General features: G+C 41.5%; 1 protein-coding gene across 4 annotated transcripts in view; it reads right to left on the bottom strand.

Moving 5' to 3' along the window:
• Positions 1–26,950, bottom strand: part of pdzd7a (PDZ domain containing 7a) — a 113,131-nt gene that overhangs the window by 53,123 nt on the left and 33,058 nt on the right. For 3 of the 4 annotated variants that reach the window (XM_059652948.1, XM_059652951.1, XM_059652950.1), the window contains exons 8-12: positions 20,825–21,322; positions 12,975–13,154; positions 4,770–4,811; positions 4,097–4,260; positions 2,867–2,958 (exon numbers count right to left, since the gene is read on the bottom strand). In XM_059652948.1, the coding sequence (XP_059508931.1) occupies positions 2,867–2,958; positions 4,097–4,260; positions 4,770–4,811; positions 12,975–13,154; positions 20,825–21,322 (976 nt within the window). The remainder of the gene's footprint in view (positions 1–2,866; positions 2,959–4,096; positions 4,261–4,769; positions 4,812–12,974; positions 13,155–20,824; positions 21,323–26,950) is intronic. The other variant, XM_059652952.1, reaches the window with a different exon arrangement.

Here is a 26,950-nt window from a genome sequence, read left to right as displayed (position 1 = left end):
GTTCTTCCTGTCAACTTTATCTCTACCCCTCTAAATTTTGTGTACTCCAATAATGTCACTCCCTCAGCCTTCTCTGTTCCGAGGAAAACTACCAATCTCACCAATTCCTCCTCATAGCTACAATTCTCCAGCTCAGGCAAAATCTCATTAAAATTTTCACTGCACTCTCTCCAGTGCAATTACGTTCTTTGTATAATATAATATGGTGACCAGAACTGCACACAATACTGCAGTTGTAATCTCACGAGTGTCTTATACAGTTTCATCCTTATTTCCCTACATATTTTTAACTCCGACAATGAAGGAGAGCACTCCATATGCCTTTTTGTGACACCCCTGTGGTTTTTGTCTGGTTTGCACGCAGCAGTTTCCTGAAGATAGGTCTTCAATTCCTAGAGATTCCTGGCTAACCCTGGAGGGTTGAAGTAGAACAATTGCAGTCGCCCCATCTCCAGACTAACATTTGTCAATTGACAATCATCAAAATAAATCAGCTGTCATGTCACCCTTAATGACTATAATAAACAAACTTCATTGTAATTTGTTGCTAAGAAGAACTTTCCAAAGTTTTGTAAGATTCATTATCAACATAAGCTCCTTTCTTCCTTTAGAGTGTCTTCTTCACCAATCTGCCAAATTTCTTCTTTGGTCAAAAATGACTGAAACAGAATATAATGATTTTAATTTATTACAGTCTCACCTGCAACACAAACAAACTTTAACATGCTCTGCAACACTGAATTTTAATAATCATATTCTTTGACACTTGCAAAGTCTAATTGCTTCTTAGGTACAGGTGAAGCTATTCACCATTGAAATCAAAAGAACTTAGCTGAAAATGTAAATATGCTGTGTGCAACATACAACTCCAGGAAGAAACAGACATGTAATATAATGGAATAACAATATGTAGAGCTGGATGAACACAGCAAGCCAAGCTGCATCAGAGGAGCAGGAAAGCTGACATTTTGGGTCTAGACCCTCCTTCAGAAAGAAGGGTCGAGATTCATTTCTGGAGAAGGGTCTAGATCCGAAATGTCAGCTTTCTTGCTCCTCTGGTACTGCTTGGCTTGCTGTGTTCATCCAGCCCTACACCCTGTTATCTCAGATTCTCCAGCATCAGCAGTTCCTACTATCTCTGTATTTAATGGAAGTTTACTTTCATCAATACATGTATAACTGGTATGTTTGTGTGATTGGTTAGGAACTGCTCTCAACCTAGCTATACTAGTGCTCTGCTGGGAGTTAGAAAAAACATTTAAGTCTTTTCTGACCCAAATTTCACCCTAGCTGCAGCCCCCATCCCACAATTCCATATCACGTGAAGAACATAGATTTAGACTCTTAGCCATTTGTCAATGGCCAGACAAATTACCACAGTCCTACAGCTACTTCTTACCCTTTGTGGCAGGAAGTTGGTAAGCAACTTGCATTACTGCCTATTGGTTTGATTCTGTTGCAAGTGGATAGAATTCTAACTACAACCTGTCATTTCCTGCTAGAAGAGATAATGGGAACTGCAGATGCTGGAGATTCCAAGATAATAAAATGTGAGGCTGGATGAACACAGCAGGCCAAGCAGCATCTCAGGAGCTCCTGAGATGCTGCTTGGCCTGCTGTGTTCATCCAGCCTCACATTTTATTTCCTGCTAGAAGCCTGCTGGGTGTTAAAATCCCCCCCCCCCATGCGCTCTCAGCTGTTGACATTTTGTTTCATATTGCCTTATGTCAGTAATTGAAAAGTGATAAAGGAAATGCCACATTTTTTGTGGACAAATATTAACGTGCAAAGGGCCAATTGAGCATTCATAAAGAGATCTTTTGACAGGGCATAATGTGATAGCACATTTATGAATATAATAAAGCAGGAGCAACCTTTCCCCGAAGCTAAGCATCTTAAAAGGGATGCCAAAGGTGGTTGAGTTAATCACAGTTGTAATGAGAATAAAGACATTAAAAATTGTAAAATTCAGTTGTGAGCTCTTGATCTCACCTATACTGCTAGAAGATGGTCAGACATCAGATTTAGGTTTTATTTATTGTCACATGTGCTCAAGTACGGGGTACAAGGGTACAACGAAAGGTGAGCAATGTCACCATACACTGCGTTGTCTGAGGTACAAAGCACCTAGGTACAAAATCTTAGTTACAGAAATAGACAAATAAGTTTAAAAAAAAATCAGGTCTACAATCTGCTTAGCCTAAAAGTAGAAAAGTGAAATAAATAAAGTTAAAAGTTAAACCAGACATTATTTGACAAAACAACCAAAAACAATTATTAATAGTTAGAGTTGTGAAGCTCCCAGCAGCAGATGCTAGATTATCCTTAATTATGGTATGATGTACAGTGAGAGAGACGGAAGGTGGATGAGGAAAAACTTGTACTTTTGTAATGACTTGTTCAGAAAGATTACAAATTGCTTCTCATATAAATAAACTGCAGTGACTGTTGTCATGTAGGCAAACAAACGAAAAGAAAAACAGCATATTTCCCTATTAAAATGAAGTAGATGAAAGTCAACCATAAGAGTTACAGCGCTGTAATTTTATATTAACAAAATTACATCCTTCAGTTATGATGACTTGTAATTTATCATGTGTGAAATTATGGAGTGTACATCTCATCCTGAAACTTCTTGGAAATAACACCCTGCAACACACTCTTATATTCTATAGAATCACTTGTCCTAACTGATAATTTATTGAGCAATTTAAGATGGAGATATTCAGTCAGTATACAATGGTTCTAACTTTCCTCAAATCAATAATCATCGTTTATTACTTCTGTCCTCTCAGATAAAGGAAGAGCATTAAGATGATTGTATTATTAATAGAACAAAGTTTTATTTCACGGTATTCATCTTACCGGATCTCTCTCAATATCAGCAACTTCTCTGGTTTATCTAATATAGAAAGTAGTGGCCGCACCAAATCTTCCACTCCACCACCTGAAACAAACTAAAAACATAGGTGATACTTAAGTTTTATTTAAAACAGCAAATACCCATCATATAAAATGACTGCAAGGTGATAAACCATAGGTTTAAATTAAATGTCATTTTAGACAAAAAGCAGAAGAATAATTTTTCATAAAGAGGACTCTCTATGTCTGTACTAATAGGGTGATCAATTGAAACAGAGACTTTATTCAGCATTTATGGTTTTTCTTTTCAGAACTGCTCCTGCTTTGACTCTATAACGTAACCAGCAATGCAGCTGAAAATACAGTGTGTACAGTATGTGAATAGTTTTCTACTTGACTTCTGAATATGGCAAATGGAGTAGCTCTGGAAATTTCGGTCTTGTGTCGACAATCATAAATCGGATAGGTAATTCAAGGAAAGTTGGACAAAAGGTTGTGGGAATTTGGCAGGCACTGGGAATTATGGTTGATGTTCAAATTCAGGTGAAATGCCAACTTAGACTGGATGGCCTGATGGTTTGTTTCTGTGTAATACATTGTGTGAAATAATATTTTACTGCCACCTAGTGGAAGATTAAATAAATAGAACAGAACAGATTAAAAATACGCATCTCAACATTAACAATAAGATAAAAAATAGTTTATCTGCAAATTAAGCATTAAAAAACCTTCTATAAAATGAGTTTCTGGCTTTTGTTACAGAACAATCCATTCCAGAGTTCTTTGGAAGGAAGAGTACATTAAATACTTGGCTTGCTATTCACAGAATGCAGAGACTATGAAAAAAAATACTTTGTACCAAATAGATTCCATAACATAAATGTATTGTTCCTGAAAAATTATTGTGGCAATTTTTTCAGTAACTTACTCAGCAGTGTAACGTTACATTACAAACCTCTACCTCGAGGGTTATGGATGCTCAGTTGTCACATACAGAGACTGATAGACTTTGTGTACTGAAGTAATTAAATAATATGGGGAATGATGCAGGGAGTTGAAATTGAAATAGAAAATCCACCATGATTGTCTTGAATGGTGGAGCAAACGAAAAGGCAGATTGGGCTTATTCTACTTCTATTTTCCATGATTATGACCTATTTTACATATATGATTGAACAGGAATAGTGGTAGTCAGTGACAGTCGCAAATGAAAGTACTGTGTGAAGGAAATACCTGCTTACAGTGACGCAAAATTGCATTGACTTCATCTTGATTCAGGAGCTTCCTGGCAATGTCTTCAATCACAGCTAGCGCATGGCTGTACATGTCTGCTGCTGAGGAGTCACACTGATCTCTCTGGGAGCCTAGAATGTTAATACGATGACCTCTTTCTTTATCTTGAACAAAATGTGAACATAAAAATCCAAATTACATTCACTACTTTGCTGGTAAAGAAAGAAATCTAATTTGAAAGACAAATAGAGGTCAGAACCACCCAAGATGATGTGAATGGAGCCATGCTGCACATTTAATCAATGGAGTAATTGATAAAAAGTGAAAAAAAGCGCACAGTGATAAGCATCAGAAAGAAACACACAAAGATCCTTATCAAATAAAGCAAATGCTGTTTTGCTTGGCTATTGTGCAAAAGTTATTTTTTAACAAATGCAGTAAGAACTGAAGTTTTCCACATCTAATATTTTCTAAATCATTATTAAATAATGTAGTGAAATAGATTTTTATGCTGCAATTAAGACTTTCTCCAATACAAACAATAATAAAAAATATTAGATTTCATAGCAGTTCGAGCATTCGAGAAAACATGTTTTGCATGGGAAAAAAAGCAGGAACAATTCAAAACCATCCTTAATTACTAAGTATTCACAGGCACATGAGAAACATTTACCCCGCTTAAGACTTCGGATGACGAATTTTTGAATAGCAGTCGCTGTAACAGAAAGAGAATTAAATAGAGTTGTTTTCTCTTTATACCTATACATTATGTTAGGAGGAAAATTACAGTAGTATTCTTTTTCAATAGTTAGGCTTAAAATTATTAAAGAAGTAGTTTGAGAACAAGAAAAAAACCCTCAAATGAAAGACCATAATTTCTTTGATAATACAAGTTGAGAAGTAGTGCTTTCTCATGGATATTATTCACAGGAGTTCAATTTTGGAATTTAGTCACAGCTGGAGACTTCCACAAGACAGCAAAAATGCTTTAGTGATGTCTTCAAAGCATTCCTAAAGAGTTCAAATATCCCCAACAAGCCCTGGAAATCCTTGGCTGTGACTGACCAAAATGGAGAACACTCATCCAAGAAGGCACCAAACACATTAAGAAACACATGAGGAATGTGAAAAATCAAAGTTGAGGCTTCAGAGAAAGCATATTACATTCCAAATAACTTATCCAGCCAACTTTCAAGCACCTGTGTGTAAATTACATATTGGATTACAGGCTACTCAAAATCTATCAAACTGGAATGGAATCAAGTTGTCTTCGAAACCAAGGGACTTCCTAAAAGGAAGACATAATCACTGGTGATTTCGGTCTAGGGAACCCTCTTCATTGTTAGCCTAGCACATCTTATTGACATTAATTTTGCCTATTCACTCACTAGCCCACGTATTATCCAATGTATTTACAGTTTAACACAGCACCTGAATTCTTGAACACATACTATTCTATTTTGGCAAAGCACTGGGCATGAGGATAGATATTTTGTAGTTTTCTTGATTAACTTTGAAAGTCTGAAAAGTAGAACAATTGTGAAAAGAGTTTAAAACCAGGTAGATAAAAGATCAATAAATTTGAAACAGTATGCAACTTGAAGCAAAAACTGAGCTGTTCGGGACAAACAATTTTCTCACATTCCCAGAGTTTCAGCATTCTATCTAAGGCACTGATTAAGGCTATAGTCTCATGGGTACTACCACCTGAACAGTTCACAGTCCATAGGATTACAATGTCTTGTGTTTATTCTCTAAACCTAAAAGAATTTTGTATTCAAATCTGTTTTATCAACACTTGATGAACATTTAAATATCTTGCAGATCACATTTTTGGTAAAGAAACATGAAACAAGAAACTAAAGACTGCAGAAAATAGCAAACTCCATGTGGAAGCAGGAAAGTATGAGACTTTTCAAAAAGCGAACATAATTTTCATGGCTGAGGTACCGACAAGCTCATTGAAAGGAGACAGAAGAGATGCCAATCGTCTTATGCTATCATGTCATCAGCACATTGTTAAAACTATTTCGAATTTATGTGTATAATTCAGACACTAAAGAAGGATTACTGGACACATAACCTTAATTCTGTTTTCTTTCCACAAATGCTGTCAAACCTGCTGAGATTCTCCAGAAATTTCTGCTTTTGTGTGTTTCAGATCTCCAGCTTTTGCAATTATTTGTTTTATTACACTCAGTTTGAAAGTTGCAAGGTCCATCAAATGACAATAATATAAATGACCAATTACTCTTCTTTTTGGTGCTGGCTGTGGGAGAAATATTGAATGGGATGCCCAAATAATTACTTGCCCTCCTTTGTTTAATGTTTCATTTCAAAGATGCACAAGTTGACTCATAATATTCTAAGTCACATATCATCCCTGTGTGCTTGCTGACCTACAATGGCTCCCAGTCTGGTAATGTACAATTTTAAAGTTTGAATTGTGGTTTTCAAATCCTCGATTGCTGTGGAGCTCAGTAAACTGCCTATCAGATTTCCATTACTCTATATTTTGTGCCTGTACTTTCAGTTGACTAGACCCTAACATCCAGAAATCTCTCTCTAAACATTTCCAACTCTCATTCTTCCTTTAAGTTGTTTAAAACCTACTGACCTGTCCCGAAGTATTTTTATGTGGGTTATTATCAGCATTGCATCTGATAATGATCCTGTGAAAAGTCTTGGGGATATTTCACAACATTAAAAGAACTTTGTTAATACAATTTGTTGTAGCTGATATCTCTTACAACCACTATTCCATAAATACTGCACTGGGGGTATCATTTTATGTTATAATTACTTTATGGCTGCAGTGGGTCTTCAACTCACACCTTCTTGTCTGAGTGATGAAAATGCTACAATTGACTCAAAATGAGTAACACATGATGGTATTTCAGTGCAAAGTTTGAAAAAGTTTAAAATAAAGCTGAAACAGCCTGAAGGAAGTATCAAAGTTTCAGCTTGTGAACTGAAGAAGAAATGTGGACACTCAGATGGACTGATAATGTCATGCTTGGTATATTGGAAAGTTGAAGATTTATGTCACTTATATTTAGTATCCTTTTAAAGAAACCAGAATAGGCAAGAAGGAATGTAATAGCATTCAGGGAAATAACTATATGGTTGACAAAACAAGTCCCAATAGTTTGCCGGATATTCAGTGTTGCTGTACAATTTTCATATTGAAGAAACAGTTTTATTGTGAGTTCTTACTTTTTTTGATCTTTATAGAACATAGAACACGACAGCACAGTACAGGCCCTTTGGCCCTCGATGTTGTGCCGACCTGTCATACCAATCTGAAGCCCATCTAACCTACACTATTCCATGTACGTCCATATGCTTATCCAATGACAACTTAAATGTACCTAAAGTTGGTGAATCTACTACCGTTGCAGGCAAAGCGTTCCATTCCCTTACTACTCTCTGAGTAAAGAAACTACATCTGACATCTGTCCTATATCTTTCACCCCTCAATTTAAAGCTATGCCCCCTCGTGCTCGCCGTCACCATCCTAGGAAAAAGGCTCTCCCTATCCACCCGATCTAACCCTCTGATTATTTTATATGTCTCAATTAAGTCACCTCTCAACCTTCTTCTCTCGAACGAAAACAGCCTCAAGTCCCTCAGCCTTTCCTCATAAGACCTTCCCTCCATACCAGGCAACATCCTCGTAAATCTCCTCTGCACCCTTTCCAAAGCTTCCACATCCTTCTTATAATGCGGTGACCAGAACTGTATGCAGTACTCCAAGTGCGGCCGCACCAGAGTTTTGTACAGCTTCACCATAACCTCTTGGTTCCGGAACTCGATCCCTCTATTAATAAAAGCTAAAACACTGTATGCCTTCTTAACAGCCCTGTCAACCTGGGTGGCAACTTTCAAGGATCTGTGTACATGGACACCGAGATCTCTCTGCTCATCTACACTACCAAGAATCTTACCGTTAGCCCAGTCCTTTGCCTTCTGGTTACTCCTACCAAAGTGCATCACCTCACACTTGTCTGCATTAAACTCCATTTGCCACCTCTCAGCCCAGCTCTGCAGCTTATCTATGTCTCTCTGCAACCTACAGCATTCTTCGTCACTATCCACAACTCCACCGACCTTAGTGTCGTCTACAAATTTACTAACCCATCCTTCTACGCCCTCATGCAGGTCATTTATAAAAATAACAAACAGCAGTGGACCCAACACCGACCCTTGTGGTAAACCACTAGTAACTGGTCTCCAGGATGAACATTTCCCATCAAATACCACCCTCTGTCTTCTTTCAGCAACCCAATTTCTGATCCAAACGGCTATATCTCCCACAATTCCATTCCTCCGCATATAAGATTCATTAAAATGGTTTGCCATTATCTAAGAAAGGCTGCAGGGAAAAGCCAGGGAACCACAGACTAGTGAGCCTCATGTCTGCTGTGGATAAATTGTTGGCGGTAATTCTAAGAGACAGGATCTACATGCTATTTTTAAGCTGTTTCTTTTCATTTTCTTTTATTCTTAAACTGTCAAAATAGCATTGGATTATGGCAACAAATTAAAGCTTTTCACTGTATTTTGTCGTACTTCACTGTAAAATACATGAGACAATAAATCACTCATTCATTCATTCACATGCATTTGGATAGGCAAGGACTGATTAGGGATAGTCAGCATGGCTTTGTGGATGGGAAACTGTGTCTGACAAACTTGATTAAGTTTTTAGAAGAGTGACCAAGAGATAGATGAAAACAGAGCGACAGACTTTATCTGCATGGACTCAAGCAAAGCCTTTGACAAGGTTCTACATGGCAGAATGGTCAGTAAGGTTCAATCACATGAGATCCAGGGAGAGTTTGCCAATTGGATACAAAATTCGCTTGACGGTAGGAGACAGATGGTGGTGGTACAGGGTTGTTGTTCAGACTGGAGGACTGTGACCAGTAATGTGCTGCAAGGATCAGTGCTGGGTCCACTGTTGCTCATCATTTATAAAAAAAATGTGGATGAGAAGATAGGAGGCATGGTTAGTAATTTTGCCAATGACACCAAAATTGGTGGTATTGCGGACAGCGAAGATGGTTATTTAAGTTGATCTTGATCAAGTGGGCCAGTAGGCCAAGGAATAGCAGATTGAGTTTAATGCAGATCAAAGAGAGGTATTGCATATTAAGACAAACCAGAGCAGGGCTTACACAGTTAATGATAGGGCCCTGGGAAATGTTATTGAACAGAGAGACACAGGGGTGCAGGTGCATAGCTCCTTGAAAGTGGTGTCACAGGTAGACAGGATGGTGAAGAAGTCATTTGGCATGCTTGCCTTCATTGGTCAGGGCATTGAGTACAGGAGTTGGGATGTCATGTTCTGGCTGTACAAGACATTGGTAAGGCACATTTGGAGTACTATGTACAATTCTTGTCACCCTGCTATAGGATGGATGTTACCAAGACTGGAGGATTTGAGTTAAAAGGAGAAGCTAGATGGGCTGGGACTTCTTTCCTGGAGTGTAGAAAGCTGAGGAATGACATTAGAGATGTTTATAAAATCATGAAATGTATAGATAAAGTGAACAGCCAAGGTCTTTTCCCTGGGTAGGGGAGTCCAAAACTAGGGGGCATAGATTTAACGTAAGAGGGAAAAGATTTAAAAGGGACCTGAGGGGCAACTTTTTTTTTAAAAACAGACAGTAATGTGTGTATGGAACAAGCTGCCAGAGGAAGTGGTGGAGGCAGGTATGATTACAGCATTTAAGAAAACATCTGGAGAGTTACATGGATAGAAAATATTTAGAGGGATATGGGCCAAACACTGGCAAATGGGATTATTTCAGTTTAGAAAACATGGTTGGCATGGATTAGTTGGGCTAAAGGGCCACTTTCTGTGCTATATGGTTCTACCTCTCTAAAATATTGTTACTGGGCTTGACCTTGATTTGTACCCATGATGTTTAAAGTATGGTTACTGAATAAAACAAATATTACAAAAAAATACATCTAGGCTTTTTGCAATGCATTTTAAATACATTAGTATTTTTGAAAAAATATACTTGGAAATTTCCAAGATTAAAATTTGCTTAAATACATATAGCCATGGAAACAGACCCTTTGGTCCAATTTGTCCATGCTGAGCAGGTATCCTAAATAACTGTCATCCCATTTGCCAGCATATGGCCCATATCCCTTGAAACCCTTCCTATTGATATACCCATTCAGAAATCTTTTAAATATTGTAATTGTGCCAGCCTCCACCATTTCCCCTGGCAGCTCATTCCATATACACACCACCCTCAGCATGAAAAAGTTGTCCCTTAGCTTCCTCTAAGATCATTCCTATCTCACCTTAAAACCACACGCTGTAGTTTTGGACACCCCAGGAAAAGACCTTTTGTATTTACCCTAGTCATGCCCTCATGATTTTACAAACCTCTATAACGTTACCCCACAGCCTCTGATGCTCCAGGAAAAAATAACCCCAGCCTATTCAACCTCTCCCTATGGCTCAAATCCTCCAATCCTGGCAATATCTTTTTAAATCTTTTCTGAACTCTTCCAAGAAGAACATTCTTCCTATAGCAGGGAGAGCAGAATTGCACACAGTATTCTAATAGTGGCCTAACCAACGTCCTATACAGCTGCAACATGACCTCCCAACTCTGACACACAATGCACTGACCAATAAAGACAGCATACCAAACGTCTTCTTCACTATTCTATTGTCATGTGACTCCACTTTCAAGGAACTATGAACCTGCATTCCAAAGTCGTACTGTTCACCAACACTCCCCGGGACCTTACCATTCAGTGTATAAGTCATGCCCTGATTTGCCTTTCAAAAATGCAGCACCACACATTTATCTAAATTAAACTCCATCTGCCACTTCTTAGGCCATTGGCCCATCTGATCAAGGTCCAAATGTACTCTGAGATAACCTTCTTCACTGTCCACTACACCTCCAATTTTTGTGTCATCTGCAAACTTACTAACCATACCTCTTCTGTTCACATCCAAATATTTATATAAATGACAAAAAGCTGTGGACTCAGCACCACTGCTAGTGTAACACCGCCGGTCACAAGCATGGTCAACTTTTCATCAAAATGTGAGTTGAAACTAGATTAGTTAGTAATAAAATGGGTTCAAAAGCATGATAAAGTTTGTTAAGGGTGAGAGTGGTAAAATACAAGAAGAGGCTTGTTTTTATTCATACATGGAACATAGGTATCACTGGCTGGCTAGCATTTATTACCTGCCCCTTGTTGCCCATGACAGGGTGGTGGTAAGCTGCCTTCTTGAATCGCTGCAATCCATGTGCTATGGGTTGACCCATAAAGCCCTTAGGGAGGGAATTTTAGATTTTGACCCAGTAACACTGAAGGAAAAGTGATACATTTCGAAGTTGAGGTGATGAGCTGGCCTGGAGGGGAGCTCAAAGGTGGTGGTGTTCCAATGAATCTACTGCCCTTGTGGTTGTGGGTTTGGAAGGTGATGACTCAGGAGCCTTGGTGAATTTCTGCAGTGTATCTTGTAGATAGTACACACTGATGCTACTGAACGTCAGTGGTGGAAGGAAAGGATGCTCATGGATGTGGTGTCAATCCCACCAGCTGCTTTGTCTGAGATGGTGTCAAGGTTGTTGATTATTGTTGGAGCTGCACTCATCCAGGCAAGTGGAAACTATTCCATCAAACCCCAAACCCATCCACGTCTGAACTGACAGTGCTCTACTATGTGAAAGATAAATCCCCACCCTGCAGGGCAGTGCCCCACTGACACTTCCTCTCTTATCTGCTTTCACTTTAGCCTGTGCAGTGATCATAGCCACTCTCCTCACCTCAGCCTCAAAGCCCATATTCGGAAAACTTACACAGCAACTTAATAAATATTCATCTACAGCCATAATGCAATAAACCTAAAGCATCAAGGGTTTCGCTTGAGGTCCAGGAAAAACTGAAGGTCACGTGATACACACTCTTTTTAAGCATTCTTAAAGTGGTACTTTTCAACTGGGTAGAAGTTAATTGAGAATGACCACTTAATTTCAGCAAGTTGTGCTTTTAGTGAGGTGTGGACGGGCTTCCTGATATCTGAGTCAGGAAGATCAACGGCCTTTTGAGGTCGGAGAATATACTTGCAGAAGTTTATACCGTAGGTGAGGATCTGATTTTTTGATTCCCACTTAATTGAATTCACCTACCTACCATTCTTCTCACCTCCCCTCAGACTGGAAAATTCCACCCTATGAGTTCATAATACCAAAACAGTCATAAAACGTGTGTCCAATCAAATATTACACCTGTATATTTATTGTTCCACAGTTCTGCTTCATTTCATAACATTCATTATCGAAGTGATAAGCAATTTAAAAACAAAACTATTACATGAGCTGACGATATAGCAGAATGATGGAAAATATACTACTTTTATAATATCAAAACGTTATATATAAAATATTCCTTTTGTTGATAATTTTGCAGGGTTACTGAGTTCAATTTAACTTGCATTTGTACAGTGCATTGACAAAAAAAGCAGAAAAATCTCCAAGTGACTCACAGAGGCATAAGGAGAAACAGCTTTTGAGCCAAATGGGGAGAAGTGATCAAAAAACTTAATCAAAGTGGTGAAATTTAAGAATACAAGGTATAGAGCTGCATGAACACAGCAAGCCAAGCAGCACCTGAGGAGGAGGAAGGCTGACATTTTGGGACTGCACCCTTCTTCAGAAATTGGTGGAATTTAAGGAGGATTGGAAGGGGGAGGTGTGTGGAGAGGTGAAGGGCTTTCTTGAGAGGGGGCGGAGTCTAGAGAGAGAAACCAGAAAGAGGAGCTATACTCTGCTGTCAAGTCATGATATCACTTTGCTTCCAAAGTGACGCCTCGTTAATTTTTTCTTACCTTTATCTGTTTCTGAGCGAGATGGGGATTTAGACCTGATTTTATCTTCTGGATTTTGTTCACTTGACTGTCTGCCAGATCGAGCACCTCTGAAAAACAGGTTCACAAACGTTTTGGAGCGTTCCAACTTTGTTCCTTCAGCAGAAAACTTCTGCTTCTTTTTCTTTTTCTTCTTGTCCTCTAGCAAAATAAGTTAAACAAATGAAATTGAAAAAGGATTATGTATCTAATCCTCTAAAATGAGTAAGTTCCCTCTCCATACAAATTTTCAATTAGTGGGGCAGACATTGGAGAATTTGCAATGGGATTAGTGTACCAAATTCACAGCTCTCTACACCTTTGGATTATTAAAATTAGTAACTGCATAACTAAGGTTTCTATTGTCAAAGGATACTCAATATCAAGGGGTGAGTGTCACAATTTTGGTGTTCACATCTTATTTTAAAATTGCACATTTGAATTGATTTGATACACTGTAGTCAATGTATCCAAGTACACTGAAAAGCTTTGTCTTGTGAGCAATACAGGCTTATCAAAGCAAACAAGGACATATTAATTCAGAAATAACAAAGTGTGGAGCTGGATGAACACAGCAGACCAAGCAGCATCTTAGGAGCACAAAAGCTGACGTTTCGGGCCTAGGCCCTTCATCAAAAAAGGGGGATGGGGAGAAGATTCTGAAATAAATAGGGAGAGAGGGGGAGGCAGACCGAAGATGGATAGAGGAGAAGATAGACGGAGAGGAGAGTACGGGTGGGGAGGTAGAGAGGGGATAGGTTAGTCCGGGGAGGACGGACAGGTCAAGGGGGTGGGATGAGGTTAGTAGGTAGGAAACGGAGGTGCAGCTTGAGGTGTGAGGAGGGGATAGGTGAGAGGAAGAACAGGTTAGGGAGGCGGGGACGAGCTGGGCTGCTTTTGGGATGCAGTGGGGGGAGGGGAGATGTTGAAGCTTGTGAAATCCACATTGATACCATTGGGCTGCAGGGTTCCCAAGAGGAATATGAGTTGCTGTTCCTGCAACCTTCGGGTGGCATCATTATGGCACTGCAGGAGGCCCAGGATGGACATGTCATCTAAGGAATGGGAGGGGGAGTTAAAATGGTTCGCGACTGGGAGGTGCAGTTGTTTATTGTGAACCGAGCGTAGATGACATCCAGCTTCACACTTTGTTATCTCAGATTCTCCAGCATCTGCAGTTCCCATTATCTCTGACCTTGATTCAGAGATAAGTTTGTTTCACCTTTTAAAGGTCCTGGCTCTGATTATGGTACAAATTCACAGGCAGCAACTATTCCTTGATTGTTAGCTAAGTGGCCTGCATGAATGATCCTGGAAATTAATGTCTAAATATAGCTGATCTCAAAACCCCAACTTTGGACTGTTTTGATCTGAGTCATCCATTTGTCGAAGCAAGTTAGTTTGTCTTCTGCAGCTATTTATTTGCCTTCTATTGTTCAATACAGACTTCAGTCTGCTCTCTCCCCTACCTGACCAACTCTCTTACCGGTTTATTTGTAAATCCAACACCAATTCATCTAAACAACCAATTAAAACAAGGATCAACTTATTGTTGCCTTGATAGACAGTTCAACCAGAACAAAAATAAAGGAAGAGTAGCAAAAATTAAATCTCTTCATATACATATAAAGATTTTTTTGAATTACAGATATACTAATTACAGTCCTTACCCATTATCTCCCCCTGCCCCATCACCTTCCTGATGAAAACGGTGTGTGCCAGGTTTCTGGAATCAGTGAAAATGTGGTTCATGTGTCTTTTTTTAAATGCTGCAAAAATCCTGTATTGTTATGAAAATTCAGGCCTTATTACTGATTTGTTTCCGGTGATAGACTAGCAGCGTCCAATCCTGTTATCACTTTTTAAATAGAGAAACTGTAAAAGAGCCATCAAGTGTGTCTTTTTTTCAGCAATACTGTGTATTAAACCCTTTAGTCCTGTAGCTGGAAACAGTTATGCACTTGTTTCTCAAGACATTAGAAACTAAACAAGTTAAACATGAGTTCCACCGCTTGCCTTTTTGTAATTGGAAATCAGATAGGATTAATGATCTTGGATAAAATCATTCACACTTTCAGGTAGGAGTGCCATCAGAATTAGACATGGGTAAAGCTCATTTTTAATCTTTTGCTCGTTTTATAGTGATTGATTATCACAGTAGCACAACTGTCATTTGGCAGTGACATATTTGTATGCAATGTTTCATTGAACACTTAAAGTAAGTGATGCATTAGAAATAATTACAAAACTGCATATAATCTTTGCCTTAATTCCATCTCCTACCTTTAAGTGTCATCCTCTAAAATGCACTCTTTAGGTACCCAGTTAAGTGCTATTTCATTTAAGTACAGGCATCCTGCTGTAATCATCAGCTCTTGCCTGTGTGCGATCCTAAACAATTGTTGTGGGAGCATGGCCCCACACTTTCTTCTCTGATGTCACTGTAATTGGTCCACTTTTGACAGTGGACAGTCAGCCAAGCTCTACAGGACCTATTTCAAAGAATATTGCCCCTTCATCTTTTGTTTAACATCCTGGTCCTCCAGTGCTGAGCCCAAGCTATATCCTGTGTGTCTCCTTAAATATCATCCCTCTTTTCCTCCCTCAGCCTCTGCATTTAGCGACTTGGTTTTCCTTGTTGATTTCAATATCCATCTCAACTCTCCTTGTTATCTTCAATAATTTCATTAGCCTCATCTCCTCCCTTAAACACCATATTCCTGTTCATGTCCACTGCCTTTACCTTGTAATAGACGGAACAGATGGCCCAGTGGTATTACTGCTGGACTGTTAATCCAGAGACCCAAGTAATGTTCTGGGGGCCCAGGTTTGAAACTCAACATGATAGAATTTGAATTCATTAAAAATCTGGAATTAGGAGTCAAAAGACGACCACGAAACCACTGATGATTGTTGGGGGAAAAGCTCATTTGTTTGGTTGACTAATGTCTTCTAGGGAAGGAAACTGCCATCCTTAACTTGTCTGGACCATATGTGACTCCAAATTTACAGCAATGTGGTTGAAACTTAACTGCCCTCTGGGATGGACAATAAATGTTGCCTAGCCAGCAATGAGGCTTAACCCTCATCTCATGAATGGATTAAAAAAACACTCACACGGGTCCATCACTACTTCTGTGTTTATAACAGGTATTGATACTGGCAAAGACTTTTATTTTATCCAAACATCATTTCTTTTCTAGTGAAAACACTTTCTTCAGCAGTTGTGATTGCGTTCAATCAAATAATCAACTCCACCTTCGATATCTTTTTTTCTTCAAAATGCCTACTGCCTTCCACCATGATCAATCTCCCTGGTGAGGCATCCATTTTCACTCCTTCAAGTCCATGAGGTACATACATATGGTTATCTGTCACATATCTTGTTTATATCCATCACCAGATCCTGCTAGACTACATCAAATGCTGTCACTCAGGTGTTAATTACCTCTTCAAAAACTATGCTCTCCTCCCAGGTCCATCTAAAGAGGAAAGGTAATCCTGATTTATTTTCTCCACCACCAACTGTATCCTTAAATCTTCTCTCTTGGTCCCTTCACCCTCATATGTAACAATTGTGAGGAGCTAATTAATTTCTATTCAACTACTAGCGCAGCATGATGGCTCAGTGGTTAACATGGCTGCCTCACAGCACCAGACGCCTGGATTCAATTCCAGCCTCAGGTACAACCTTATCATGTCTAGGTGTTCCTGTTTCCTGCCACAGTCCAAAGATGTGCAGGTTGGGTGGACTAGCCATGATAAATGCAGGGTTACAGGAATAGGGTCTGGGTGGGACGCTCTTTGGTGGGATGGTGTGGACTTGATAAGCCAAATGGTCTGCTTCCACGCTGTGAAAATTCTATGCACACCACCCTGAACTATATTGCCATTCCTACACTGTCACAAGACCAAAATCCTGGAATTTTCTTCCAAACACTAGATTTTTATATTTAGATATATTTACACCAAATGGGCTGCAGCAGTTCAAGCAAGTCAAACACCACCATTTCTCAGAAATGGTTCATATCCTTTTCTAAACTGCTATTACCACCTTGATTATGTTATTGCTTTCCAAACCTATGTCTATCCCTTCCACAACTCCATGTTTTAATCTTTGCAATCATTTCTCTAACCTCTGCACAGAAATTGCCCAAACAAGTTATAAATGACTTCCTCTTTGATCTGTGCTACTGATATTTTAAATGATGCAAAAACAATGGTGTCTTGTACAAGTGACATTTCATTTCCTTGTTCTCTTTTGCACTATTTGGCATTATCAGCCAAATGTCCTCCAAATGTGCCAGCCTGTTCGAATACAGCAAGCTCACTGCAGCAATGTCATAATGATCACATAATTCATTTTAGTGACGTTTTTGAAGGGTATAGATTGACTAAGATACTAGACAGAACACGACTGTTCTTCTTCAAAATAATACTGGGGTATAATGTTTGTTCATCTGAGCTGATCTCTCATCTAGTAGATGACAATTGTGGCAACGGAGCATTCCCTCACCACTGCAGTGAAGTGCTAGCTGATGTTCGCACTCAAGTGTCTGGGGTGGGCCTTGAACCCACAATCTGACTTGGGTAAGCTATTAGAATCCAGGAACATGCGAGTGAGACGGACTAGCCATGGGAAATGCAGGGTTACAGGGAGAGGATAGGGGGCTGGGTCTGGGTGGAACGCTCTTCAGAGGGCGTTGACTCGATGGGCTATATGGCCTGCTTCCGGGGTTCTATTATTCTAATCTATGATTACCAACTGGGTTTGATTTTATATTTGCTTAAGTGAATTGGTTTTTAGTGAGTTAAAATCTAGTTATCTGTACCAACATCACTGGACTTTGCTTTAGATAAAGGTGTGACGAAAAGTAATTTTTTTTTAATCTATGAATTTGAAGTCTTCAAACATTCTTCAAAATATTATAATTAATTTGTGCTCATATTTTATGCTTGTACACTTGCATATTTATCCTACATTAGAATTAACTTGATAATGCCTCTTTGCTTGCTACATTATTGTGCTCTCTGCACTTTTATACATTCTATGTTGAAAGTCTTTTCAAGGTTACCATGGTATCTAGATTATGAAAAGCAGTGGTCTGAGGATCTATACTGTAGAACACCACTAGTCACTAAAACCTAAAAGTAAGCAATGCCCTTTAAAATTTCTCTACCCTACCCTGGATTTACATGCCAAGACTTTTAAGTTACTCTCACAAACTCAACATTACTGAAACACTAAGACATGTGTGTTCGTCGTGGAGTGACTTTGAAGCAGCCTGATCAAAAAAACAGATTACTTCATTAAATCTTTAAAATAATAGCGAGGTTCAGGACATATTTTATCTGAACATTAATCATTTCAAATCTATTCATTCCCCTTCCATTATCCAATGCAAACAGTGCAGCCATTTCAAGGACACCAAGTTTAGTTATTAATATTGACCCATAACACTTCATCAGTTGTTGTTGAATCACAGCCACTCAATGTGCAGCAATTTTCTAATTATAAACTAACAGGAAAAATAATGCATATATGCTGGACATCTGACCTCAAACCTGATAAGGCTAGAAATACACAACTGACAGCTATACAAACAAGAGTCAATGCTTAAAAAATAGCTGGTCTTTCTCTTTACAGCTGCTAACTGGCCTGCTATTTGTTATCAGCAATTTTTTTTGTTTTGATTTCAGTGCTCTGGTTGCTTTCAATTTGGAAATATAAGATTTCTTGATTCATCAGTTACCAATGTAGGTAACTGCCAAATAGTATTCAGTCAATAATTTTCAGAAGTAATTCAGGGCTCCTTCTTGAATTAATAAAGTGTGAAGCTGGATGAACACAGCAGGCCAAGCAGCATCTCAGGAGCACAAAAGCTGACGTTTCGGGCCTAGACCCTTCATCTCTATGTTCTGAAGAAGGGTCATTGGACTCATAACATTGACTCGGATTTCTCTCCATGGATGCTGCCACACCTGAGATTTTCCAGCAATTTCTGATTTGTGGCCTATAGTTTCCTGCCTTTTGCTTCCCTCCCTTCTTGAATTAAGAAGATCTATTTACTAATTGCCGGCCTGAATGAACCTTTCCAGAATCTCTACCATCTCATCATGCACTTCTTTTAAGACCCTGGAATGGATGAAATCCATTAGGGACTCATCAGTCTGCAGCTCGATCAGTTCGCCGAGTACTTGTTTCTGAATAGTTCACACGGTTGCCCTTATTTAAATATTGAACAATAGTTATCGTCCTACTCTTCTCACTTTCAAACTGAATGTAAACTTTAATTATATTTGGTTGCTGCCATATAGGGTATCTCTACTGTTAGATTATTAGTTAATCATATCTTTGTCAATGTTCATAAACCAAAGCTAATTTGATCCTAGACATTTTTAACTGATCTGAGAAATAATCAATTCAAGAAGGAGAGAGAGATAATGGGAACTGCAGATGCTGGAGAATCCAAGATAACAAAGTGTGAAGCTGGATGAACACAGCAGGCCAAGCAGCATCTCAGGAGCACAAAAGCTGACGTTTCGGGCTAGACCCTTCATCAGAAAGGGGGATGGGGAGAGGGTTCTGAAATAAATAGGGAGAGACGGGGAGGCAGTCTGAAGTACAGGCCAGTTAGCTTGACATCTGCCACTGGGAAGGTGTTAGAATCAATCATTAAAGAGATAGCTGGATACATAGAAAAACTCAAGGTAATCAGGAAGAGTCAACACGGTGCTATTGAAGAGAAATCATATTTAATCCATTTATTGCAGTTCTTTGAAGTAGTAACATGCACTATGGATGGAGGGTAGCCTGTTGATATACTGAGCTTACAGTTTTAGAAGGCATTTGAAAAGGTGCTACCTAAAACTTTATTGCATAATGTAGAACTCATGGTTGAAGTAACATATTAGCAAGGATAGAAGTTTGGCTTGCTGCCAGAAAGCAGAGAATGTGCAAAATAGGTCTTTTGACTGGCAGTATGTGATGAGTGAGATCCTACAAGTGTCTTTGCTGGTACGTCAGCTTTTTACAATTTGTATACTGCAGAATTCCAAGATATGGAGGGATCTAGGTGTTCCCATGTATCAGTCACAGAAAGCCAGTATGTAGGTAAACTAGTAATTATGAAGTAAAAACCAAAAGAACTGCTGATACTGTAAATCAGGAACAAAATCAAAATTGCTAGAAAAGCCCAGCAGGTCTGGCAGCATCTGTGATCTGGTGACCCCTCCTCAGAAGATGTTTAAAAATTAAGATAGACGTGAAGAGAACCTTTTACTCTCAAAGGGTAATGTGACTTTGGAACTCTTTGCTTCAAAAAGGCAGTGGAGGTGGTGTCATTGAATATTTTTAAGGCACAAGTACTAGATTCTCGCTGGGCAAAGGAATCAAAAGTTATTAGGGGAAGTTGGCAATGTGGAATTCAAAACATAAACAGATCAGCCATGATCTTATTGAATGGTGGAGGAGGCTTGCAGATTTGAATTGTTTATTTCTGCTTATAATTCATATGTTTGTAGTTTGTAAGTCAACAGAAATAGTTTACAATAAAAACAGAAATTGCTGGAGACACTCAGAAGGTCTGCCAGCATCTGTGGAGAGAAAGCAGAGTCAATGTTTCAGGTTCAGTGACCCTTTTTGTTTCAGGTTTCCAGCATCTGCATGCAGTTCTGTTTTTTGTTCGGAAATTGTTTACAATTTAACTAACTTAAATTTCAGATATTTTAAAGAGAGATAAATATACTTAAAATACTTTTTAAAATTACCATAGAAATCTTTGGGAACTAAAACAATGAATCTATGACTTGGTCTATTTAAATATTCTCACCTTCAATCGTAATGTAACTTTGTGATCGACTGATTGGCTTCCTTGGTTTGCTTAGGGCCAACAGCACTGCAGTTTTTGGAGAGTGCAGAAGTTCATCAGCAGGCTCCTCAGTGGAGTAAGTTCTTTGTTTAATGTGCATTTCCTTAAAACTCTCTGATCTAATGGCTGTCTCCTTTAAGAGAACTGTATGCCCAAATGTCCGGCTTCGTTCTGTCACTGGCTTTCCTATCCTCTGTTCACCTGAAATGTCAACATTTGAGGATGGGGACAGCTGGAGGTCTGTCTGTATTGCAGTCTCTATTGTATCTAGACGATTGTACTGCAGAGATTTGGAGTCCTCTGTGGAAATACATACATCTACCATGTCAGTTGAACTGTGGGTAGTGGGGAGGAAGACCTGCAAAGAATCATTGATGGAGCTCAAAGGTGTCCCAGATGAATGAGATGAAGTGGAAGAATTTGTGTCTGAGCCAAAGCGCTGAGAATGATTATTTGTCACTGAAAAAACAAAATGGCACAGTAATTTAGGATTAAGAATCGTTATTTGGAAAACTAAAGGTTGTATACAACAGTAGCTGCAAAGCAAAAACTTTGAATGACCTCTTTGTGATTTTTCTTCCAAATCTTACAGAAATATTTATAAATGAATTTTTTGATTAACCTGTACACAGTATAACTGCATGCTTTTTAACCAAAATGCAACAGAACATTTTCCTGTGTCTGTGTTTTGGAGCAATGGACTACCCAGCCACAGTGAACCTCAGAGACTCAGGAACATGTCAGAACAGCCAGCCGACATGCACTTCATTACTTTAAATGGAAGAAAAATTGTATGAGTTCATTCACAGACATGCACTAAACCCAGCTGATTTTCTGACAGTATCTTTGCATAGACACTCAGAGAAAATCTAAACTCCCCCTCTCAACTTTTTTATTCATTCATGGAATGTGGGCATTGCTGGCTGAGTTAGCATTTATTTCCCATTTCGAGGTGCTGGTGCACAGCTGTCTCAAATTGGTGCAGTTACACTCACAAAGCTATAGGAAGAGAGTTCTTGTGCTTTGACAAAGCAGCCAGTGAAGAACAGCAATAAATTTCCAAGTCAGGATGGTGAGTGACTACAAGGGAAAGGTGAAGGTAGTGGTGTTCCAGCATATCTTCAGGCCTTTCTTCCAGGTGGTTGGATCATGGGTTTGGAAGGTGCTGTCTAAGGAGCCTGAGTGCTCATTGTGGATGGTAAACACTGCTGCTACTGAGTATCAGTAATGGACAGAGTGAATATTTCTGGATGTGGTGCCAATCAAGCAGGCAACTTTGCTCTTGTGTCAAGATGCTTCAGCAGTAATCGTGCTACACTCATCCAGGCAAATGGGGGAGTATTCCCTCACACTGAACAATGTGATGATTATCTGTGAAAATCCCCACCTCTGATGTTGTGATGGAGGCAAGGTTATTAATGATGCAGCTGAAGATGATTCGGCCCAAGACACTCCCCTTAGGCACAACTTCAGTGAAGTCCTGGAAGTGACCTTCTGAACCACAACCATCTTTCTTTGTTAATAAAGTGTGAGGCTGGATGAACACAGCAGGCCGAGCAGCATCTCAGGAGCACAAAAGCTGACGTTTCGGGCTGAGACTCTTCATCAGAGAGGGGGATGGGGTGAGGGTTCTGGAATAAATAGGGAGCGAGGGGGAGGCGGACCGAAGATGGAGAGAAAAGAAGATAGGTGGAGAGGAGAGTATAGGTGAGGAGGTAGGGAGGGGATAGGTCAGTCCAGGGAAGACGGATAGGTCAAGGAGGTGGGATGAGGTTAGTAGGTAGGAAATGGAGGTGCAGCTTGGGGTGGGAGGAAGGGATGGGTGAGAGGAAGAACAGGTTAGGGAGGTGGAGACAGGCTGGGCTGGTTTTGGGAAGCAGTGTGGGGAGGGGAAGAGCTGGGCTGGTTGTGTGGTGCAGTGGGGGGAGGGGACGAACTGGGCTGGTTTTGGGATACGGTGGGGGAAGGGGAGATTTTGAAGCTGGTGAAGTCCACATTGATACCATTGGGCTGCAGGGTTCCCAAGTGGAATATGAGTTGCTGTTCCTGCAACCTTCGGGTGGCATCATTGTAGCACTGCAGGAGGCCCATGACGGACATGTCATCTAAAGAATGGGAGGGGGAGTTGAAATGGTTCGCGACTGGGAGATGCAGTTGTTTATTGTGAACCGAGCGGAGGTGTTCTGCAAAGCGGTCCCCAAGCCTCCACTTGGTTTCCCCAATGTAGAGGAAGCCACACCGGGTACAATGGATACAGTATACCACATTGGCAGATGTGCAGGTAAACCTCTGCTTAATGTGCAATGTCATCTTGGGGCCTGGGATAGGGGTGAGGGAGGTGGTGTGGGAACAAGTGTAGCATTTCCTGCGGTTGCAGGGGATGGTGCCGGGTGTGGTGGGGTTGGAGGGCAGTGTGGAGCGAACAAGGGAGTCACGGAGAGAGTAGTCTCTCTGGAAAGCAGACAAGGGTGGGGATGGAAAAATGTCTTGGGTGGTGGGGTCGGATTGTAGATGGCGGAAGTGTCGGAGGATGATGCGTTGTATCTGGAGGTTGGTGGGGTGGTGTGTGAGAACGAGAGGGATCCTCTTTGGGCGGTTGTGGCGGGAGCGGGGTGTGAGGGATGTGTTGCGGGAAATGCAGGAGACGCGGTTTAAGGGCATTCTCGACCACTGTGGGGGAAAGTTGCGGTCCTTGAAGAACTTGAATATCTGGGATGTGCGGGAGTAGAATACCTCATCGTGGGAGCAGATGCGGCGGAGGCAGAGGAATTGGGAATAGGGGATGGAATTTTTGCAGGAAGGTGGGTGGGAAGAGGTGTATTCTAGGTAGCTGTGGGAGTCGGTGGGCTTGAAATGGACATCAGTTGCAAGCTGGTTGCCTGAGATGGAGACTGAGAGGTCCAGGAAGGTGAGGGATGTGCTGGAGATGGCCCAGGTGAACTGAAGGTCGGGGTGGAAGGTGTTGGTGAAGTGGATAAACTGTTCGAGCTCCTCTGTGGAGCAAGAGGCGGCGCCGATACAGTCATCAATGTAACGGAGGAAGAGGCGGGGTTTGGGGCCTGTGTAGGTGCGGAAGAGGGACTGTTCCACGTAACTTACAAAGAGGCAGGCATAGCTGGGGCCCATGGGGGTGCCCATGGCCACCCTCTTTGTCTGTAGGAAGTGGGAGGAATCGAAAGAGAAGTTGTTGAGGGTGAGGGCGAGTTCGGCTAGGCAGATGAGGGTGTCGGTGGAGGGGGACTGGTCGGGCCTGCGGGACAGGAAGAAGCGGAGGGCCTTGAGGCCATCTGCATGCAGAATACAGGTGTATAGGGACTGGACATCCATGGTGAAAATGAGGTGTTGGGGACCAGGGAATTGGAAGTTCTGGAGGAGGTGGAGGGCGTGGGTGGTGTCACGGACGTAGGTAGGGAGTTCCTGGACCAAAGGGGAGTAAATGGAGTCCAGATAGGTGGAGATGAGTTCGGTGGGGCAGGAACAGGCTGAGACAATGGGTCGACCAGGGCAGGCAGGTTTGTGGATTTTGGGAAGGAGATAGAAACGGGCCATGCGGGGTTGGGGAATAATAAGGTTGGAGGCTGTGGCTGAGAGGTCCCCTGAGGTGATAAGGTCATGAATGGTGTTGGAGATGATGGACTCCATTTTCTCCCCTTTGGTCCAGGAACTCCCTACCTACGTCTGTGACACCACCCACGCCCTCCACCTCCTCCAGAACTTCCAATTCCCTGGTCCCCAACACCTCATTTTCACCATGGACGTCCAGTCCCTATACACCTGTATTCCGCATGCAGATGGCCTCAAGGCCCTCCGCTTCTTCCTGTCCCGCAGGCCCGACCAGTCCCCCTCCACTGACACCCTCATCCGCCTAGCCGAACTCGTTCTCACCCTCAACAACTTCTCTTTCGATTCCTCCCACTTCCTACAGACAAAGAGGGTGGCCATGGGCACCCGCATGGGCCCCAGCTATGCCTGCCTCTTTGTAAGTTACGTGGAACAGTCCCTCTTCCGCACCTACACAGGCCCCAAACCCCGCCTCTTCCTCCGTTACATTGATGACTGTATCGGCGCCGCCTCTTGCTCCACAGAGGAACTCGAACAGTTCATCCACTTCACCAACACCTTCCACCCCGACCTTCAGTTCACCTGGGCCATCTCCAGCACATCCCTCACATTCCTGGTCCTCTCAGTCTTTCTCAGGCAAGCAGCTTGCAACTGATGTCCATTTAAAGCCCACCGACTCCCACAGCTACCTAGAATACACCTCCTCCCACCCACCTTCCTGCAAAAATTCCATCCTCTGTTCCCAATTCCTCCGTCTCCGCTCCCATGATGAGGCATTCCACTCCTGCACATCTCAGATGTCCAAGTTCTTTAAGGACCGTAACTTTCCCCCCAACAGTGGTCGAGAACACCCTTGACCGCGTCTCCTGCATTTCCTGCAACACATCCCTCACATCCCGCCCCCACCACAACCGCCCAAAGATGATCCCCCTCGTTCTCACACACCACCCCACCAACCTCCGGATACAACGCATCATCCTCCGACACTTCCGCCATTTACGATCCGACCCCACCACCCAAGACATTTTTCCATCCCCACCCTTGTCTGCTTTCCAGAGAGACCACTCTCTCCGTGACTCCCTTGTTCGCTCCACACTGCCCTCCAACCCCACCACACCCGGCACCATCCCCTGCAACCGCAGGAAATGCTACACTTGTTCCCACACCTCCTCCCTCACGCCTATCCCAGGCCCTAAGATGACTTTCCATATTAGGCAGAGGTTCACCTGCACATCTGTCAACGTGGTATACTGTATCCATTGTACCCGGTGTGGCTTCATCTACATTGGCGAAACCAAGTGGAGGCTTGGGGACCGCTTTGCAGAACACCTCCGCTCGGTTCGCAATAAACAACTGCACCTCCCAGTCGCAAACCGTTTCAACTCCCCCTCCCATTCTTCAGATGACATGTCCATCATGGGCCTCCTGCAGTGCTACAATGATGCCACCCGAAGGTTGCAGGAACAGCAACTCATATTCCGCTTGGGAACGCTGCAGCCCAATGGTATCAATGTGGACTTCACCAGCTTCAAAATCTCCCCTTCCCCCACCGCATCCCAAAACCAGCCCAGTTCGTCCCCTCCCCCCACTGCACCACACAATCAGCCCAGCTCTTCCCCTCCACCCACTGCATCCCAAAACCAGTCCAACCTGTCTCTGCCTCCCTAACCTGTTCTTCCTCTCACCCTTCCCTTCCTCCCACCCCAAGCCGCACCTCCATTTCCTACCGACTAACCTCATCCCACCTCCTTGACCTATCCGTCTTCCCTGGACTGACCTATCCCCTCCCTACGTCCCCATCTATACTCTTCTCTCCATCTATCTTCTTTTCTCTCCATCTTCGGTCCGCCTCCCCCTCTCTCCCTATTTATTCCAGAACCCTCACCCCATCCCCCTCTCTGATGAAGGGTCTCAGCCCGAAACGTCAGCTTTTGTGGTCCTGAGATGCTGCTTGGCCTGCTGTGTTCATCCAGCTTCACACTTTATCTTTCTTTGTACCAGGTATGATCACTACCAGTGGTATGATTTTCCTGACTCCCACTGAATCTAGATTTGCTAGGGCTTGTAAATGTTACATTTTGATACTTATCATTCTTCAAATTTATCACTATCAATAGGCTCGAGTGTTACCATTTACCAGAAACACAAAAGGACCAATTACATGAATATTGTAGCCACAAGATATAGCCAAACATTGGGAATTCTGTGGCAAGTGACTGATCCCTTGATTCCCCAACTCCTTTCCACCATTTATAAGCCATAAGTCAGAAGTATTATAGAGTATTCGCCATTGTCAGATGGTGCAGCTTTAACAAACTAACTAAACTCACACAACACCATCCAGGACAAAGCAACTAGCCTGGCTGAAACTCTATTTGCTGCCTTAAACATTAATTCCCTCCATCACCAGAACACCATGCCACAGTATGTAACATTTATAATAGGCATACTTTCCTAAGCTTCTTCATCTACACCTTTCAAACCATTGGATTCAATCACTTACAAGGGCAAACACTATCATTTGAC

The sequence above is a fragment of the Stegostoma tigrinum genome, chromosome 20, assembly GCF_030684315.1.
Source record: "Stegostoma tigrinum isolate sSteTig4 chromosome 20, sSteTig4.hap1, whole genome shotgun sequence".
Taxonomy (NCBI): Eukaryota; Metazoa; Chordata; class Chondrichthyes; order Orectolobiformes; family Stegostomatidae; genus Stegostoma; species Stegostoma tigrinum.
The sequence above is the reverse complement of the archived record's forward strand: the minus strand, read 5'-3'. Positions and strand labels throughout refer to the sequence as shown.